This window comes from Lepidochelys kempii, chromosome 3, assembly GCF_965140265.1.
Source record: "Lepidochelys kempii isolate rLepKem1 chromosome 3, rLepKem1.hap2, whole genome shotgun sequence".
In the NCBI taxonomy this organism is placed as follows: Eukaryota; Metazoa; Chordata; order Testudines; family Cheloniidae; genus Lepidochelys; species Lepidochelys kempii.
Window position 1 is genome coordinate 150,655,863 of NC_133258.1, and position 19,741 is coordinate 150,675,603.

Sequence of the window (19,741 nt, forward strand, 5' to 3'; positions counted from 1 at the left end):
TGCCCAGGAATCCGAAAATATGGCCACATCGTCAAGGTAGGCGACTGCATATTCTCCTAATCCCGCTAGGAGACCATCTACAAGTCTTTGGAAGGTGGCGGGTGCATTCCGTAGCCCGAAAGGGAGTACATTAAATTCATACAGCCCGACATGTGTGGTGAAGGCTGACCTTTCCTTGGCGGATTTATCTAGCGGTACCTGCCAGTACCCCTTGGTTAAGTCCAAGGTAGAGATGAACTGGGCCCGTCCCAGTTTCTCTAATAGTTCATCTGTGCGTGGCATTGGATAGTTGTCTGGGCAAGTTACAGCATTTAGCTTACGGTAGTACATGCAAAAACGTATCTCCCCATCTGGTTTGGGAACTAGAACCACTGGAGATGCCCATGCACTTCCAGAGGGGCGGATTACACCCAGCGTATCCTGGATCTCCCATTCTATAGCAGTTTTAGCTTGAGGAGACACCCAGTAAGGTTGGACTTTAATTGGGTGAGCATTGCCTGTGTCAATGGAGTGGTATGCCCATTCAGTCAGTCCTGGAGTGGCTGAGAATGTCAGCACGTAGCTAATGCACAGCTCCTTGATCTGCTGTCACTGTATACACCCAAGGGTCATGGAGAGGTTCACCTCTTCCACGCCACCAGCACTTTTCCCTTCGTAGTAGACACCTTCAGGCCACTCAGGGTCATCTCCTCCCTGGGCTGTAAACTGACAAACCTTGAATTCTCTGGAATAAAAGGGCTTTAGAGAATTAATATGGTACACCTTAGGCTTTCGGTTGGAGGTGGGGAATGCTATGAGATAATTAACAGCTCCCAGGCGCTCTTGGACCGTGAATGGCCCTTCCCATGACGCTTTCATTTTATGGGCCTGGAGCACCTTTAAGACCATGACCTGGTCCCCTACTTTGAAGGAACGCTCTCTGGCATGTTTATCATAACAGGCTTTTTGTTCTTTTTGAGCATCCTGTAGGTTTTCTTTAGCAAGGGCTAGAGAGGTTCGGAGGGTGTTTTGTAGGTTGGTTACAAAGTCCAGAATGTTAGTTCCTGGAGAAGGTGTAAATCCCTCCCATTGCTGCTTCACCAACTGTAATGGCCCCTTAACCTCACGGCCATATACAAGTTCAAATGGGGAAAACCCTAAACTGGGGTGTGGTACAGCTCTGTAGGCAAAGAGCAACTGCTGCAACACTAGGTCTCAATCATAAGGAGTGCTCATATACGAATTTACGTATCATGGCTCCCAAAGTCCCATTAAATTTCTCCACCAGGCCATTTGTTTGATGATGGTAAGGGGTGGCAACCAAGTGATTCACCCCATGAGCTTCCCAAAGGCTTTCCATAGTTCCTGCCAGGAAATTAGTTCCTGCATCTGTGAGGATGTTGGAGGGCCAACCTACCCTGGCAAAAATGTCTGCTAGTGCCTGGCACACACTTTTAGCCCTGGTGTCTTTTTTGGAAAAGGACCCAGAATATCCACAGCTACTCACTGAAATGGAACTTCAATGATGGGGAGTGGCTGGAGAGGGGCTTTGACCTGGTCTTGGGGTTTTCCCACTCTTTGGCATACCTCACAATACCGGACATAGGTAGAAACATCCTTGCCCATTCCCTCCCAGTGGAGTGACCTCTCCAAATGGTGTTTGGTCCTGTTCACCGCAGCATGGCCACTAGGATGATCATGGGCTAAGCTCAAGAGCTTGGCCCGGTACTTAGTTGGAATTACCAACTGTCTCTGAGGATGCCAGTCTTCCTGGTGTCCACCAGAAAGAGTTTCCTTGTATAAAAGTCCTCTTTCTACAACAAACCTGGATCGATTAGAAGAGCTGAGAGGCGGTGGGTTGCTCCGTGCCACCATCCAAGCTCTCTGGATGCTTTCATCTGCTTCCTGTTCGGTCTGGAACTGTTCCCTTGATGCTGGAGACATCAGTTCCTCATTGGATTGTGGACCGAGGCTTAGTCCCTCTGGAAGCAATGTAGGGGATGGGGCTGTTTCCGTTGACTGTGAACCGCTCTCCGCTGGTGCACTATGTTGGGGTTCAGGCTCCGGCTGAGGCTCTTGTGTTGGGTTATGGGCTGCTGCCGGTTCAGGTTCAGTGGGGCCCTCTGGTGTTGGGGTTGCAAGTACTGGGTTCAGTGCTGGCAATGGGTCTGGTGCTAGTTGTTCCGCTGTTGTGTTGTGTCCCAGATATGCCCCCTAGCACAGCAGGTTGGCATCTGTTGTATGTACTTCATGATCTGGAGGGCAGATAGAAAGACCCCTGTGGATATTCCCTGGGATTGTCAAACTCAGAGATTTGAGTACCTGGTTTGGAATCAGCACCCAATCTTGCATGTGTTCTGGTGAGTGGTTCCACACAGAATTGCTTGAGATGGATGACTGGATGACCACTTGTCTGTGCTTGAGAGAGACAATTCTTTAAATGGCTGAGAAAATAAGCATATAATTAGACATGCATTTGGATTTTATAAAATGCAAGAGACAACAAATGACATCACAGAACTATCCAATGTAGATGCTACATTGGTATCATTTATGAAGAATATTCTAATCCCATTGGAAGGGAATTTTCACAAGGACACAACAGTTAGAAAGGTGGAAGCCTCCCACAGGATTTATAGATTTTAATGTCAGAAGGAACACTGTAATCATCTAATCTGACCTCTTGCATAACAGAGGCCATAGGATGTCTTCAGAATAATTCCTGTTTGAACTAGGGCATATCTTTTCAAAAAACATCCAATCTTGATTTAAAAATTGCCACTGATGGAGAATATACCACAACACTTTGTAAGTTATTCAACACAACAGAATGCAGAGCACGTGGACCTCCAGAGACAGGAACAAGAGCATCCACTTCTTCAACTTCAAAGTGATAAAGAAAGTCCTCCAGAGGTTCCAAAGCCACCTTCGGGAGGATCACATTCTGCTCCAGTCAGAAAATATCATGACAATGGCATACATCAACGACCAAGGAGGAACTCAGAGCTCAGTCCTGCACTTGGAAGTGAGGGAGATAATAGAATGGGCAGAGGGGAACCTGGCTACCATAAGAGCAATACACATGAAGGAAATCTGAATGCAGACTAGTTTAGCACATGCTTAGTCAACAACTCAGAATGGTATTTAAATTAGGAAGTCTTCAATCTGATCTCACAGAAATTCAGCCTCCTGGCACTCATTCTATTTACAAGTTGGAAGAGCAGAAAGCTGGCACAATACTTGAGCAGAAAAACAGTTATCAAGTCACTAAGCACAGATGTACACAGGTGGCCAAAGGACTTGCTCTACACATTTCCACCTCTTCCACTTCTAGGGAAAGTGATTGAGAAGATAAGGCAAAAGCAAGCAAAGGTGATAGTTCTGGCTCCACACTAGCTGAGGAGACCGTGTTTTTCTAATCTAGTAGACTTGGCACTGGAATCTCCAGTGCATCTGCCAGTGAGACTGGACATCCTTCACCAAGGTCCCATTCTCCATCCAAATCCAGGCCATTTCCAACTGGCAGCATGGCTATTGGGAGGGAAGCAATAATTATACTGCGGTTATCCTCCAAAGTGACTGGGACTCTATTGGCCTTCAGACAAACTTCAGCGCTTAAGTCCTACTACTCTGGTTGGTCAAGGTTGATCTTATGTTGTCAAAAACTAAACAAAATCAGAAACCTCAACAATCCCTGGAATTCTAGCAATTCCTGATTTTCTTCAGTATGGTATAGACAAGGGACTTTGGCCCAGCACCAGAGCATGTCAGGTGTCAGCCACAGCAGTGTCTTATATTCAGAGTCCTCTGGTTCCTTATCTGAAAATCTTCAAATCTCAAGATTTCTCAGAGCAACCAGGTTAGTCTGGCCAAAGGTCTAGTCAGTCTTTCTTAAGTGGGATCTATCACTGGTGCAAAAAACCGTAATCACCTATTACTTTGAACTGTTAAGAGTTACACCACTCTATTTATCTGTCAAAACCTGTCTCTTGGCACATCCATTAGATGGCTTATGGAGTTAGCAGCTCTGTATATGCAGGTTCTAAGGACTACAGAATCTTTCTTACCAAAAGTGAATTCCTCTGTCCAGGCATGACCAGCAGTTATTTGCCCACTATTCTGTCCAAATCCACAGTATGCTACTGTAGAGCAATGGCATAATCTGAATGTATGTAGAGCACTGAAGATCTACCTCAAGTGCACCAGCTTAAGAAGAAGATTGTGCTTCTTGTTTGTTCCTTTTCACCAGAAGTGCCAAGGTCTTCAGGCATCCACGCTATCTCTGGCTCATTCAAATAATGTGAAACATATTCCTGAAGGAATCAGAGCCTATTGTACTAAATTTCTAGCCACATCATGAACAGAAAGAGCATGTGCTTCAACTAAGGAAATTTTCATGGCAGCAAGATGGCTTCTATCAAAACCTTTATTAAACCTTATAAGGTGGATTTAATATTCTCTGCAGGGGCATTCTTCTGAAGGAAGGAGCTGTATACTGTGATCAAAAAATAACTTGTTCTTCAGGCATTTACTTTCAGGTGGAGAATTCTTTATCTCAGTCTGTTTTTTTGGTTCCTCTGTACTTACATTTCACTGTTTGCTATATCCCACACACAACAGACTTGTGGGAAATGTTGGGCTTCAGAATGGAAAATTTATTGTACAATAATTTCCTTTCTTCTAGCAGCAGCTCCCACAATTTTACATCCCTGCTATGAGTTCAGTAGTCATAGCCAAGGGACAACATTTATTTTTATGTCTACAAGTTTATGGGCCTGATGAGCCCTACTGGACATAGTTCACTAGCTAACATTAAGGTTATTGTTTCTTATCAGTGTCTGGAGAGGGCAGATGGACCGAGCTGCAGGGGGTGGAGGGTCAGCTGGACCAGCCAGATAGCTTCTCTGAAGCCCATGGAGCTGCCCCTGGCCAAGCTACTCGAGACCTGGAGCTTGCCTCCTATTTGCTGTGCAAAGCCAGGGGTGGAGGCACTGATGTTGGGGTGTCCCTCTGTCCCCACCCATGTACTTGGTCTCTGCTGAGCTGTGGTGGGGGTCAGGAGGAGCATGTCTGTGCTGTTGCCTCGGGGTTGGCAGTGGGTGCTGTCACCACTGCTGTTGAGGCTCCTGAATGTTCTGCTTAAAGAGACAGTGCACTGACACACTCAGATACACTCACATTCCCCCCAACACACACACACACACTCCTGCCCCAATGTACACACTTTCTCTCACACACACTCCCCCTAACACACACATACACTCTCACACACACACGTGCACACACACTCCCCCAACACACATTCTCACACACACGCTTCTCCAACATACTCTCTCACACACACACACACACTCCCCCCAACACACTCTCTGTGTCACACACACACATACACACACACTCCCTGTAACGAGGCTGGTTCTGGTGGACCCCGACTGCGAGTGCCAATTCAGGACAAATTGCTTAAAGCAGGGCAGTTACAGCCCAAGGCTGGGGCTTCTGTGCACACCAAGGCAAACCAAACCAAACCAGCCAAACAGAGAAGACTTTGATTTTACCCCACGAGCTAACCACAAGTCACACAAGCAATTCCCTTAGACACTCCAGTTTCCCAGTATCCCCACCAGTGCCAATCGTTATGGGGACAAATGGTTATGAAAACCAATACCCCAGTAAAAGAAAAAAGGTTCTCTTGATCCCAAAGGACCAAGCCCCAGACCTAGGTCAATATACAAATCAGATCTTACCCACAAATCACGCTGTTGCCAATCCTTTGGAGTCTACCATCTAAAGGTTTATTCATAAAAGGAAAAAAATATAGATGAGAGCTAGAATTGGTTAAATGGAATCAATTACATACAGTAATGACAAAGTTCTTGGTTCAGACTTGCAGCAGTGATAGAATAAACTGCAGGTTCAAATCAAGTCTCTGGAGTACATCCATAGCTGGGATGGGTCATTCAGTCCTTCGTTCAAAGCTTCAGTGTAGCAAAGTTCCTCAAGAGATAAGAAGTGGGATTGAAGACAAGATGGAGGAGCTGCAGCAGCTTTTTATATTCTCTTGCCATGTGGTCTTTCTTTCTTTGTTCCAAAGACAAGCTGTCCATCACATGGCCTGGAAAAATCTAAGAGGTCTGTCCATAGGCAGGTCCCTGCATATCTTGCTGAGTCACAAGGCATGTCTGCCTTCTCTCAGTGGTCACATGTATAGCTGATGGTCCTTAATGGGCCATCAAGCAGGCTAGGCAGAGCTGACACCAACTTGTCTGGGGTGTCACCCAGAATCATAGCATAAGTTTGGAATACAGACAGTATAGAGCCAATACTTATATCTTTAAATACAAAAATGATACATGCAAACAGATAGCATAATCCTAACCAGCAAACCATAACCTGTCTTAGATACCTTATTTGACCCCCTTTATACAAGATTTGGTGCCACTTCAGGACCTTGGTTGCAACAATGTTCTATATGGTCCCAGTTCAAGTCAATAACGTCACACTCCCTCAACACACACGCACTGTCCCTCACACACACACAGACGTTGTTGTTGTTGTTACTTCTTGGTACTTCCTGTTGAAATGCACAAGGGATTTATAATCTCTGTAATTTTATTCTTTCAAAGTTCATTAAGGATTACAGTATTGATATTTTAGTGTTTTGACTGGTCTGTGTATTTCATAATTTTATTTCTTGCTTATGCATAAATTTAATTCTTTGAGTAGTGAGTTCTAAAATGCCTTACCTGTACTTGCTGTAGTAATTATCATTATTACTTTTATTGCCATATTGTACTTTGTCATTCATTACTTAAAGCGGTACAATCAAATAATAGTATCCTTTTAGAATGTAAATTTTGCTTGTACTCACCTTAGCAATGCCAGTTTAAAAAATATTAGCTAAACACATAATTTTAGACACTGTGCAGATGAAGGACGCTTATTTTAAAATATTATTTTTAGTTATATCTGTAAAATAACTTAATATTCGTACAAAAATAAATGTGATTCCAAGTCTGATACTAATATTAATGATGGAGTCAAATGTTAGTGAGTCACACACATGATTGTGATCAATAAACATAAATGCCAAAATAATTAGATAAATAAATTCCTGTTCTTAATAAAAGAGAAAATAAAACCTTAAATGCATATGTTAAAATTAAGTAAATACATTTTTAGTGGAGTGAAAAACAATTGACTAAAATAAAGTGGGAGTAACACAGATTGTTACTGAAATTAAGCAGATTTTATTTATTTCTCCTAAATATAGTGTACAAAGTATCAAACTTGTGTTTCTGATATCTATGTTAAAGCTCCAGAATTGATACCTCAAGGTTTGGGATTGGGAATATTTTGCTGTATTATCTCTTGCTTGTTCTAAACTTACATATAAACTTAATATAGGGCTTTAATTGGTGTTTCGATATATGTTTTCTTTCTTTATATAGGACTTAGATGCAGTGCTCCTGTCAGCTAATTTCTAAATTATTATCTGCAAAAAAGTCTAGTTTTCAGGTTAAAGTTGTGCCCCCCACCAAATCTGAAATGGTGCTCCTGGTGAGCCAAGAGTTCCCAGAGGGCTGCAGGATGGCCATGGGTTCTGGCAAGATGCAGCCCTCATGTGACAGCACAGAGCCTGCCTTGAACTGCAGGCTGAGCACCAGGCATCACAAGCCGCAGCAACAGTGTAGAAATAAGAGTGGCAATACATCATATACCATGCTACCCTTACTGCTACGCTGCTGCTGGTGGTGGCGTTGCCTTCAGAGGTGGGTGGCTGCCCAGGCAGTGCTTAATTTGTGCTGGGGCTGAGCTCCTGCAACTCTTTCAATATAAATTAAGCACTGGGAGGAGGCAGCAGGGCCAGAGGTGTTGTGTGGGGTAGGGCACCTGAGGAACTTTTGGAGGACAGCGGAGATGGAGGGTAGGGAGCCATGGGGGCACCCATGGGGGCTAGAGGTGTCAACATATAAGTTTGCCCAGGGTGCCATTTTCCCCAAGGCTGGCCCTGACTGCTTTGACTAATCCAGTGCTGTCCTCCCCACAGCCATTTCTTGGAGGTTGAACTGCCCATTTTAAGGAGACTTTGGCAATGATCGTATCAGAAAAATGGGATAAACTGAGACTACTGGATAACATTTGTAAAACTTTCTCCAGTACCCTTTTCCCTTCATTCCTTCCCTCTAACAGCCGAACTTCAGTAGTTAATTTGTGTCAGGGAAACCAGAAGGGACAGAAACCTAATAGTTTGTCAATTCATACAGTAGCACAGACAGGCCGCCAGCTTAATTACAGTAATAAATCAATACCGAAGTTTATTGTTTTTAAATATCCTTTGCTTTAAAATAATTTTCTATACAGTAAGTCATTTAATTAGCAGTTTTATAATATCTGTCTTTCTAAAATTTTTATTACAGGCAGTTTTGCTCACAGGAGAACAGGGAACTGCAAAGACTGTAATGATTAAAGGTTATTTGAAAAAATATGATCCTGAAGAACATTTGTCAAAAAGTTTAAACTTTTCCTCTGCCACAGAACCATTTATGTTTCAGGTAAGATCATAGATCTTACACAGTACTAGTGTATTTTTTTTGTATAAATATTTAAAATGTACTTCAAAGTTCTGATGATAAAGGCTAGGATTTTCAGACGCTCCTAAATGATTTAGGAATGACTTATGCTGTAGGAATTATTTTGGGGAAGTTTCTTGGCCTGTGTTACATAGGAGGTCAGACTACATGATCACAACGGTCCCTTCTGTCCTTGGAATCTATGAAAGTCAATGGGTCTTGTTCTCCTAAATCACTTAGGGCTTGTCTACAGTACTTGCTGCATCGGCGGGCAGCAGTCTATCCAGCGGGGTTCGATTTATCGTGTCTAGTATAGACGCGATAAATCGACCATTGAGTGCTCTCCCGTTGACTCCGGTACTCCACCAGAACGAGGAGCGCAAGTGGAGTCAACAGGAGAGTGTCAGCTGTCGACTTACCGCAGTGAAGACACCGTGGTAAGTAGATCTAAGTATGTTGACTTCAGCTACACTATTCATGTAGCCGAAGTTGCGTATCTTAGAGTGACCCTGCACAGTACTGTAGACAAGCCCTTAGGCACTTTGGACAATTCCACACCAAATCACTTTTACAGTAAATTGATAATTCTGCTGCACAGGTTTCTTCATTCTTCATGAATGGGCTGTGCTTCTTTGCTGTGGAACTCTGAAACCATTTGCTGTTTTCACTAGGGGCTCCAGGACTAAGACCCACAGACCACTAGAAAATCCTATAGAAAAACTTAATGGTTTTGTTTCTCCCAACCACTTTGTTTTCTAACTTTATATTTCATTAATTTTTTTACAGTAATGATCTAACTTCAGCCTCTAGCTCTTCTCTCCTTTTCCTCAGTTGAGGAATCATTAGAGCATTGAGACTCAAATCTTCTGGGTCCTCTGGTGCAGCACTGCTCTAGCAGACTCCCTTTGTTCCCAACCATAGCTGCTGATAAACTATGGAAGCATAAAATCAAGTTCAACAGGTACTGCAGGGAGCATTTTAGGTGCTCAAGAGGGCAAATGCTAGGCAAGCCACTGACACCTGCACTGCCAGGGCAACTGCCAGAGCTGAATTAGTTAGCTGGTGCTGCTGTCTCCGTGCTCAAAGCAGTGACACCATGGTGGAAAGCCTCAAATAGGAGCAAGGATTCCCCTTCGAAGGGTTCTTGAATGGAAGGGGATGCCAAACAGCCTGCTCCAGGGGTCAGTCTTGCAAACTCCATGGGCTCTGGTCCCAGAAAAGCCAAAATTAAGCACTCTCTTTTAAAGACCTAACTCATAACTTTAATGAGAAAATGGTATAAAAGTCAGGGTTTAGATCTTTTCTTCTTTACTTTCCCATACTGAAGGAATGCATATAGGATACTTTCACGGTACTCTGTATCAGGCTCTGTGGCCCTGCAGTCTGTCTGGGTATGTAGAGAAGGCTGTTATTTCTGGGAAGTCCTGCCTCAGGTTCTCAGCTCATGGACCCCTGCTTTGCCAGAAAAAGTGGCTCAGATTTCAGGCAGCAGTATAATAGGAATTATGCCTAACTGGTTCTCAGTCTCAAGGACCCTCACTCAGCCAGGGGTGCAGAATCTCAAAGAGGTGAAGGGTCTCCTTACTGCTCTTCCTCCTTTCTGGGAAAATCCCTAAGTGGTACATATACCAAGATTAGCAGCATTCTGTGTCCAGGCACATTGGACTTCTCAATTGAATATTCACAGGTGTCAAGATTCATCAGAATGGCCAGATTAGACAAGACTGTGGCCTCTTTTTCTAGCTGACATCCCCTCCAAAAGGCAGGTTTCAGAATTAATACTTCTATCTAAATAAAAACTCATGTTGCACTTCTAATGAGGAAAAGTTTATCCTTATGCATCTAAAAATCCTTTTGGCTCAAAGTAAATTCTTCTTGCTATGCTTCTTGGAAAATAGTTCTCCTGTCATTTTATCCAATTCCCAAGCATCTTTTGGAAAGACTGGGGCATAACTGAAAGTTTGTAGAGCTCTAAAGATATATCTCAAGCATACAGAGTACACATGCTGATCATAACCTGTTTCTTATTCAGTCCAAAATGGCAGGGCCTTTGGGCCTCAAAGTTGCTGCAAGCAAGATGCTAAAATCCTGTGTCATTTGGCTTACTAGACATCTGGGAAATGTTCCAAAGGGAATCCAGGCACCCCCTAGTCTAATGCGCTGGAAATAAAAATGTGTGAGCCTCAGGGTAAATGTGTAGAGTGGCATCATTATCTTCAGAAAATGCATATATCAAACTCTGCGAAGTAAGTTTCCATTCCTCTGCATAGACATCCTTTGGGAAGAAGACGCTACATGGGTTCCCAAATAATTCCCTAATTTAAAAAGCCTTTGCTTTATAGAGGCGTAATTGTATTTCTTCTTCAAGAGATGTTGCTGTGGATGCTTCACTCCAGGTCAAGGTGCATCCCTGTGCCTTCGCTCAGAGAGTTTTACAGCAGTGCCTGTACGGGCCGCGCACGAGTGGTGCCTGCCTCGCACGCTGTCGGTGCCTCAATAGCGCATGCGCAGGCCAGACTCAGTTCCCTCTCTACCGTCCCGGCCTGAGACGGAGCTCAGCAGTCCTGCTCATTCTTCCTGGGACAATGATGCCCTATTGGAGTCCCTGGGGTTCTTACAGAAGACATTACAGAAGTCATCCCAGCCCACACAAGGAGGATGCTCAATCTTCTCCTCCACCTTCACACACTGCTATGGCTGTACAGGAGGAACTTACATTTCTACAGGGAGAAGATGTCGCACCCAACACCTCTCTACCCAATAACAATTCATCTTGGTCACCAGACGAGGCTATTATGCCGCTGCCACCAACAACGGCAGATGATTTTACACATTTCCAAGATTTATTTAAAAGAGTCACTAACAAGCTAAAAATCGCTCTTGGGAAGGTGCCAGAGACTTAACACAAGCAAACCGACATTTTATAAACCTTTGCTTCTTCCAAGATTGCATTGCCAATCAATGGGGCTATCCTGGAACCCACCAAGGCCATATGGCAGACCCCAGCCATGATACCCCCAATGTGCAAGAGAGCTGACCGTAAATACTATGTCCCTTCTAAAGGATTCAAATTCCTTTTTACACACCCAGCACCCAACTCACTGGTAGTTGAAGTGACCAATCAATGAAACAAACAGCAACATTTTTGGTCCACTGCATCAGATAAGGACAGTAAGAGGATGGACTTATTCGGCCACAAAGTTTACTCGTTTTCCATGTTACAAGTTAGAGTGCAGTCTATGCGACTGTATTAGCCAAGTATGAGCACAGGAACTATGGAAAAGTCATGGAATTATTAATGACATTCCTGAAGAAAAACAACAACAATTCAAAGCTGTGGTCTCTGAGGGGCAGATGATATCTCGTACGGCTCTCCAGGCCACATTTGATTACTGCTGATACAGCCACAAGCTCCACCGCTAAGTCAGTGGTCATGCATCGAACCTTATGGTTGAGCTCATCCTCATTCCCACGGGAGATACAGAACGCCACAGAAGATCTCCCTTTCAATGGCGAGAAGCTGTTTGCAGCCAAAACTAATGAAGTGCTGCACACCATGAAAGACTCACGTGCTACACTGAGGTGTCGGGGCATCCACACACCTGCCACAAGAAGGAGACAATACAGATATCAGCCTTATTAACACTCACAATATCCGGCACACACACAACAACATCAAAGGCCATCAGCAGCACCAACGCCAGAGAAATAGATCTCAATGGCACGACCCCCCAACACCAGCAGCGTCTCAACCTCCTCCTCCTAATAAGCAGATTTGAAGCCTTGGTCGAGGGTATAGAAGACTGTCACGGGGCAATGACTCACCCCTGTGTTCCTGCTGCTGGCTCTCTGGGAAATAGCCCTTTTTACCAGCTCTGGAGCACCCTCTGCCGGTGTCTTGCCGTCGCTGGCCTCCGTGTCCCTCCCAGACTCCGGTGCCCTTTTACCTGGGGTGTTTCCCCTCCAGGCAATACCCCACAGATCTGGGTCTACCCTCCTCGGGGAACCCCCCAACCTCTATCCCCATCTTGCCTCAGCCTATGGGCTACTGCCAGTCACCATCTAGCCCCCTTTCCCTGGGGCTGACGGCAGTCTGTATAAGCCAGTCATCATAGGCAGGGTGGGTTTGGACCTGCTGCCTCCGCCTATCCTTGGGCTGCACTGTTGCAACCCCAGTACCCTGTCTTAGGTCGTCTGCCAGGCCTGCAGCCTGGGGCTTTTCCAGTCTGGAGCCTCCCAGCTCCTCTGGCCTTCCCCAGCCCTGCTTCACCTCAGGTACCTTCGTACGCTCCCCAGTCAGCCCCGCTTTTCCTTCTCTGCCACAGTCCTCTCCCCGGGCTGTTTTAAGCCTTTTAAGGCAGGAGTGGGTGACCACCCCGCTACAAAGACCTCCCACCTACTCTAGCACTCATATAAACCATCCACCCCTTTGGGCACTCTCTGCTCCCATTCTGTGCCAACTGGGTAGCTATCACTGCAGACGGATGGGCCCTAGAAGTCATCCGCTCTGGCTATACAATCCCCTTCCTGTCCATACCCCCCACCCACCCCTATCCCTCTTCAGGGACCCCTCTCACGACCTCTGACAAGAGGTTCAACATTTTCTGCAATTAGGTGCTGTGGAGACAATGCCAGCTCAGCACAGAGGGAAGGGGTTTTACTCCCACTATTTTTGATACAAAACAAAAGTGGGAGCTGGCGACCCATTCTTGGCCTCAGGCGACTAAACATGTTCGTCAAGAAGCAACAATTCAAGATGGTTGCCCTAACAGCAATAATTCCAGTGCTGGAGCTGGGAGATTGGTTTTCAGCCCTCGACATGCAAGACCCTTATTTTCACATCACTATGCACCCTGTCCGCAGATGCTTTCTCAGATTTGCCCTGGGCTCAGACCATTACCAGTACAAGGTTTTACCCTTTGGCCTCTCAAAGCACCCCAGGTCTTCTCAAAGGTTCTTGCGGTGGTAACGGCACATCTCAGGAAAAAAAGGGATAATAATCTTTCTGTACCTGGATGATTGCCTGCTGAAGTCACACACCTACGAAAAAGCCATCCTATTCATGCAGATGACTATTGACTGCTTCCAGAATCTTGATCTGCAAATGAATATAAACAACTACATCCAACCCAACAACTGGAATTCATAGGCACACACCTAGACTTGATAATGGGGTTCGCATCTCTACTGTCAGACTCTACACCATAAAGAATCTTGTTGGCCAGTTGAGGATCAGCCCATGGGTGACAGCCGCTGACTGCCTGCAACTTCTAGACCACATGGCTGCATGTACTTTTGTTGTCAAGAACGCACGCCTGTACATGCAGTGCCTACAAGGTTGGTTGGCCACCATCTGCAAACCAAACGTGCACAGACTAAACAGACTACTAACTATGCCGCCAAAGGTCAAGTATTCACTAATATGGTGGACTCTACCACACAACATGTGCTCCGGGGTCCTGTTCTCGCAGGATTCTCCCTCACTTATAATCATGACAGACGCCTCCCTCACTGGGTGGGGGGCACACATGGGACATCACACGACTCAGAGCCTATGGTCCTCTACAAAAACCATGCTACATATAAATCTTCTAGAGCTCTGAGTTGTCCAAAATGCCTGTCTCTACTTTCTCCCACTCCTCAAGAAACAAAGAATCAGGTGATGACCGACAACATCGCATGTACATTTTACATAAACAGACAAGGGGGAGCTCGATCCCATTCACTATGCACAAAGGCTAGGAAACTTTGGAATTGGTGCCTCCAACACAACATACATATCTCAGCCTCATACCTGTCCGGGTAGCAGAACACCACAGCAGACAAGCTCAGTCAATCTTTTCCCCTAGACCACGAATGGGAGATAAACAGTACTATCTTACACGGCATCTCCCACAGTTGGGTTATCCTCAACTGGATCTATTTGCAACTGCGACCATCACAAAATGCCCCAGATTCTGCTGCAGAGTGGGTCTGGGAAAGGACTCCATGGGGGACGCGTTCATGATCACATGGACCGACAACTTGTTGAATGCATTCCCACCAATACCACAGGGTGATACAGAAGATATGAACAGACAGGACCACGGTCATCCTAATAGCTCCTACGTGGTCCAGACAGGCATGGTACCCATTTCTAACACAATGTCCGCTTGTGCCCTGATCTCGCTCCCTCCCCTTCCGGACCTATTATCTCAACGCAGGGGCTAATTACACCAGCCCAATATAGCGATGCTCAACCTCAAGGCATGGCTCCTCAATGGTTCTCTACTGAACCCAACAAGATTGTTCCCAACAAGTCCGAACGGTGCTGTTACACAGCAGGACACAATCTACACATACTACCTATCTTCATAAATGGACTAGGTTCACCACGTGGTGTTCCACCAGGCACACCTCTCCTGCTTCTGCCCCTCTCTTACTTATACTGGACTGTCTTCTAGAACTTAAATTATCCGGGTTTTCCTTTAGCTCAATAAAAATACATCTAGCAGCAATCACAGTGTTTCACCAAAAAATCGATGACACAGTGATCTTTGCCCACCCTATCACAAAGAGATACCTCAAGGACATCCAAACCCTGTATCTGGACATTAGACCACCCACTCAGCCAGGGGACTTACACTTGGTCCTCAAAGCCCTGATGCACAAACCTTTTGCACCACTAGCAACCTGCTCCCTACTGCACCTATCCATGAAAGCTGCATTTTTAATGGCAATTACATCCATGGGAGAACTTGGAGCACTCATGGCTGAACCTCTGTACACTATCTTTTTGAAAGATAAAGTCACGCTTTGAACTCATCCTAAATTTCTCCCTACGGTGCATTCGTCCTTCCACCTCAACGAACCTATTCATCTACCAACCTTCTTTCCTAAACTGCATGTGAATCCTTGTGAAGCTGCAATGCACACCCTTGATGTTTGCAGGGTGTTATCTTTTTATCTGGATAGAAGTAAGCGGTTGAGAGCTTCCCCTAAACTTTTTATCTCAATATCAGAACACACTAAGGGCAAATCAATATCCACCCAAAGAATATCTAACTGGATATCAGACTACATCCACCTATGCTACCAATTAAAGCACATACAACCTCCAACTTCAGTCAAGGCACACTCTACTAGATCTGTGTCATCCTCTATAGCATTTCTGCATAACATCCCACTTGCAGACATAAGAACATAAGAATGGCCATAATGGGTCAGACCAAAGGCCCATCTAACCCAGTATCCTGTCTTCCAACAGTGGCCAATGTCAGGTGCCCCAGAGGAAATGAACAGAACAGGTAATCATCAAGTTATCCATCCCCTGTCTCCTATTCCCAGCTTCTGGCAAACAGAGGCTAGGGACACCATCCCTGACCATCCTGGCTAATAGCCATTGATGGACCTATCCCCCATGAATTTATCTAGTTCTTTTTTTAACCCTGTTATAGTCTTGGCCTTCACAACATCCTCTGGCAAGGAGTTCCACAGGTTGACTATGTGTTGTGTGAAAAAATACTTCCTTTTGTTTGTTTTAAACCTGCTGCCTATTAATTTCATTTGATGATCCCTAGTTCTTGTGTTATGAGAAGGAGTAGCTGACACTTCCTTATTTACTTTCTCCACACCAGTCATGATTTTATAGACCATATCCCTCCTTAGTCGTCTTTTTTCCAAGCTGAAAAGTCCCAGGCTTATTCATCTCTCCTCATATGGAAGTCACTCCATATCCCTAATAATTTTTGTTGCCCTTTTCTGCAAGGCTGCCACTTGGGCTTCAGAGCACACCTTTGCCAAAAATTACGCTCTCACACAGGGACCCCTGATGGACACTCAGGTGGGATGAGCTGTGCTGTCAATGGCTTTTTTACCAGATCCCAAGTCCCTACCATCCTCAGAAATGCTGCCTTTAAGTCACCTGGAGTGGAACACCCACAGGGACATCTCTCAAAGAAGAAGAGGAGGTTACTCGCCTTGTGCAGTAACTGGTGTTCTTCGAGATGAGTGTCCCTGTGTGTGCTCCACTACCCACCCTCCTCCCCTCTACTTCGGAGTTTGGAGTAGGCTCTGTTGTAGAGAAGGAACTGAGGAGTCCAGGATGCACACACACTATTGAGGCACCAGCAGCACATTGGGCAGACACTGTGCATGCGCGGCCCGTATGGGCACTGCTGTAAAACTCTCAGAGCGAAGGCACAGGGAGTGGAGTGGAGCACCCACAGGGACACTCATCTTAAAAAACATCAGTTACTGCACAAGGTGAGTAACCTCCTCTTTGGCTTATTATTCCACTGTAATTTATAATTGAAATTCTAGTTTATTCTTTCTCATCTTGCTTTAGTGATTCCTTACTCTTTATTGCCCATTAGTGAATTTTGAGAGGAGAAGCTGTGCACCAGAACTGAAAATGTCTTAGTTGATCATTTTCTTTTTGTTAGCAATTCCTCTCCTCAATCTACCACCCTAGTAGTTTGTTAAATGACCAAAATACAATTCAAAACTAATTGTTTTTTTCTCTAAAGGGAGACCTCAACACACCTTAAGGTTCATTAATATAATTTGAGATTATCATCTTAATGCTAATAATCAGTTGTTAGGAGTCTTTTTACGTCTTTGGAAAAATTCTTCTGGTGGCATGAGGTAATGGGGTTTTAGTCCTGAATCTTCCAGGAATAATTCCAGACTACCTTTGAGTTCCATGAGGGAGAGAGACAGCCTATTTGCGAAGAATGAGACAAGAAACTGCTGACAAAAAGAAAATTCTCAGATAAGAAATTTTCCATTATCTCAGGCAACACGCAGTACATTTTAAAAAAACCCTTTCCAAATATAAATATAAAATGTTTAAAAAATATGCTGGTATTGTAGATACTAAATTCAAACTTTTTCTTTTTTCTTCAGAGGACAATAGAGAGTTATGTGGACAAACGCATGGGAAGTACTTATGGACCACCAGGCGGGAGAAGAATGACCGTGTTTATTGATGACATTAATATGCCAATAATTAATGAATGGGGAGATCAGGTATAGAAGAAAACTTCATATAAGAAGATATGACTAAAATATATTTTGTAGTATTTAACAAAAATATTTGAATCTCAGATTTTATAAGTCAGATTTTTTCTCATATACAGTAAACATTTGACTCCTTTTTACAATGCAGTGTTTTTATTAAACTGTAAATCATAGAAAAGTCATATGATTATGGTGTAATTATTAAATAAACATCAGGGAGTAGAATAGATATTCTGAAGATATATCTTGGACTTAGGAGTCATATTTCATATATTATCCTTAACTTTGTCATATTTTTAAAAGCTCTAATGAAAGCAGTATAATCCCCAAAACAGCATGTTATTCAAATGTTCAGCCTGACATTAAATTGACAGGACCAGTCAGTTTTAGTAAACCATACATTTCTGCAAAAAAGTTCTGTATTATTTGTGGGAAAGCCATATGGTATCTTGTACACAGACAAAGTAGTTCTTAGTATTGCTCCTAGAGTTATTTAAAATAAGAATATTCCATTCCACTTTTCCCTAGATATTGTACTCTCCTCATTCTACTGTGCTTATCCAAAGCCAGTTCACACCACAGAAAACAGATGGCATGACACAGATGTGCAAAGAGCACAATTAATCTGTTTTCCTTGAACACACACATAAGAAAGACCCACAGCCTAGTATGTCTCTTGGCACCCTAAAAGCAAAGGAAAGAAGTCATGGAAGTTTCCATAACCAGATACGTAAGATATTGCCTTGTGGAAACATATAGGTGTTAGGAAACTCAGCTCCTGAGGGGATTTAGGACACACTCACTTCCCAAGGTCACCAGTAACCTATTGGATGGATACATTTCCTCATCAATGATTAATGGAGAAATTATGCTGGGGAATACTAAATATACTCATCTAATAATTTCCTTCTATTAATCTTTTCACCAGAACATCCCAACAAATGGGAAGACCAACTGATATAAATATTAGCATGAAGATATTTCATGGGCAGTATATGTAGCTAATTTTAACCTTATTGTTTGTATTATGGTAGAGCTTAGGTCTCCAGACAAGACTGGATCCACTTGCTAAGCACAGTACATTCATATATTTAGAAGCTGTCTTTTCCCAAAAAGCTTATAATCTAAATAGACAAGATAGAGAAAGGTTGGGAGAAAGCAAATAGCAGTATTTTCCCCATTTTTCAAAATGAGAAACTGAGCCATTGAGAAATTAAGTGATTTGCCCAAGGCCACACAGAAGTCTGCTGCAGAGTTAGGAACTGAACCCATCTTCTCTGACAGGTTTCAGAGTAACAACCGTGTTAGTCTGTATTCGCAAAAAGAAAAGGAGTACTTGTGGAACCTTAGAGACTAACCAATTTATTTGAGCATGAGCTTTCGTGAGCTACAGCTCACTTCATCATCTTCTCTGAGTACCAGTTCAGTGCCTTAACCACAAGATAATACTTCTTTATTTGGTCAAAGTGAGTAAGACAGTGTTTTTATTACATTTAGTAATATCTTAAAGCTCTGAAAAAAAATTTCTGGTGGTTTGCCATGTAGGAGGTGCTGTGGTCTGTATCTAGACTAAGATAAAAACAAATTTCTCTGAGGAGTAGAGGAGAGATTGCAAGAAGAAAGAAAATTAGAAGATGAGCATATTTCCATTTTCTTCTTTTGAAATGGTAATTAATATTTGTTTTATAATCTTGTAGGTAACCAATGAAATAGTTCGTCAGATGATGGAAATGGAAGGAATGTACAGTTTAGATAAACCTGGAGACTTCACTACAATTGTTGATGTACAGTTAGTAGCAGCTATGATACACCCTGGAGGAGGCCGTAATGATATCCCACAGCGTTTAAAAAGGCAGTTTACTGTGTTTAATTGCACACTACCATCGAATGCATCCATAGACAAAATTTTTGGTATTCATATTTTTTAGTTATTTTGATTTATTTTACTGTAGACTAATACATGTAAAATTTATAAACTTGTGTCCTGATTGTCCTCTTACATGAATTTAGATCAGGAGTAACTCCAATGAAGTAATTGGAGTTGTATTAGTATAAAATTGTGCAAGTGGGAGGAGAATTGGGCCTTGCATTAGAATGAGACAGTCAGATTCATTTGATTTGTGACTTAAAGGTGAATTAAATACTACTTCTAATTTTAAATACACAATAAATCTTTTTAAAAGTTTTCCGTT

The 19,741-nt window shown here is 43.6% G+C and overlaps 1 protein-coding gene across 1 annotated transcript in view; it reads left to right on the plus strand.

Moving 5' to 3' along the window:
• DNAH8 (dynein axonemal heavy chain 8) overlaps nt 1-19,741 on the plus strand; it is a 577,606-nt gene that overhangs the window by 407,209 nt on the left and 150,656 nt on the right. The window contains exons 55-57 of the mRNA XM_073338555.1: nt 8,397-8,531; nt 17,436-17,558; nt 19,247-19,460. Of these exons, the coding sequence (XP_073194656.1) occupies nt 8,397-8,531; nt 17,436-17,558; nt 19,247-19,460 (472 nt within the window). The remainder of the gene's footprint in view (nt 1-8,396; nt 8,532-17,435; nt 17,559-19,246; nt 19,461-19,741) is intronic.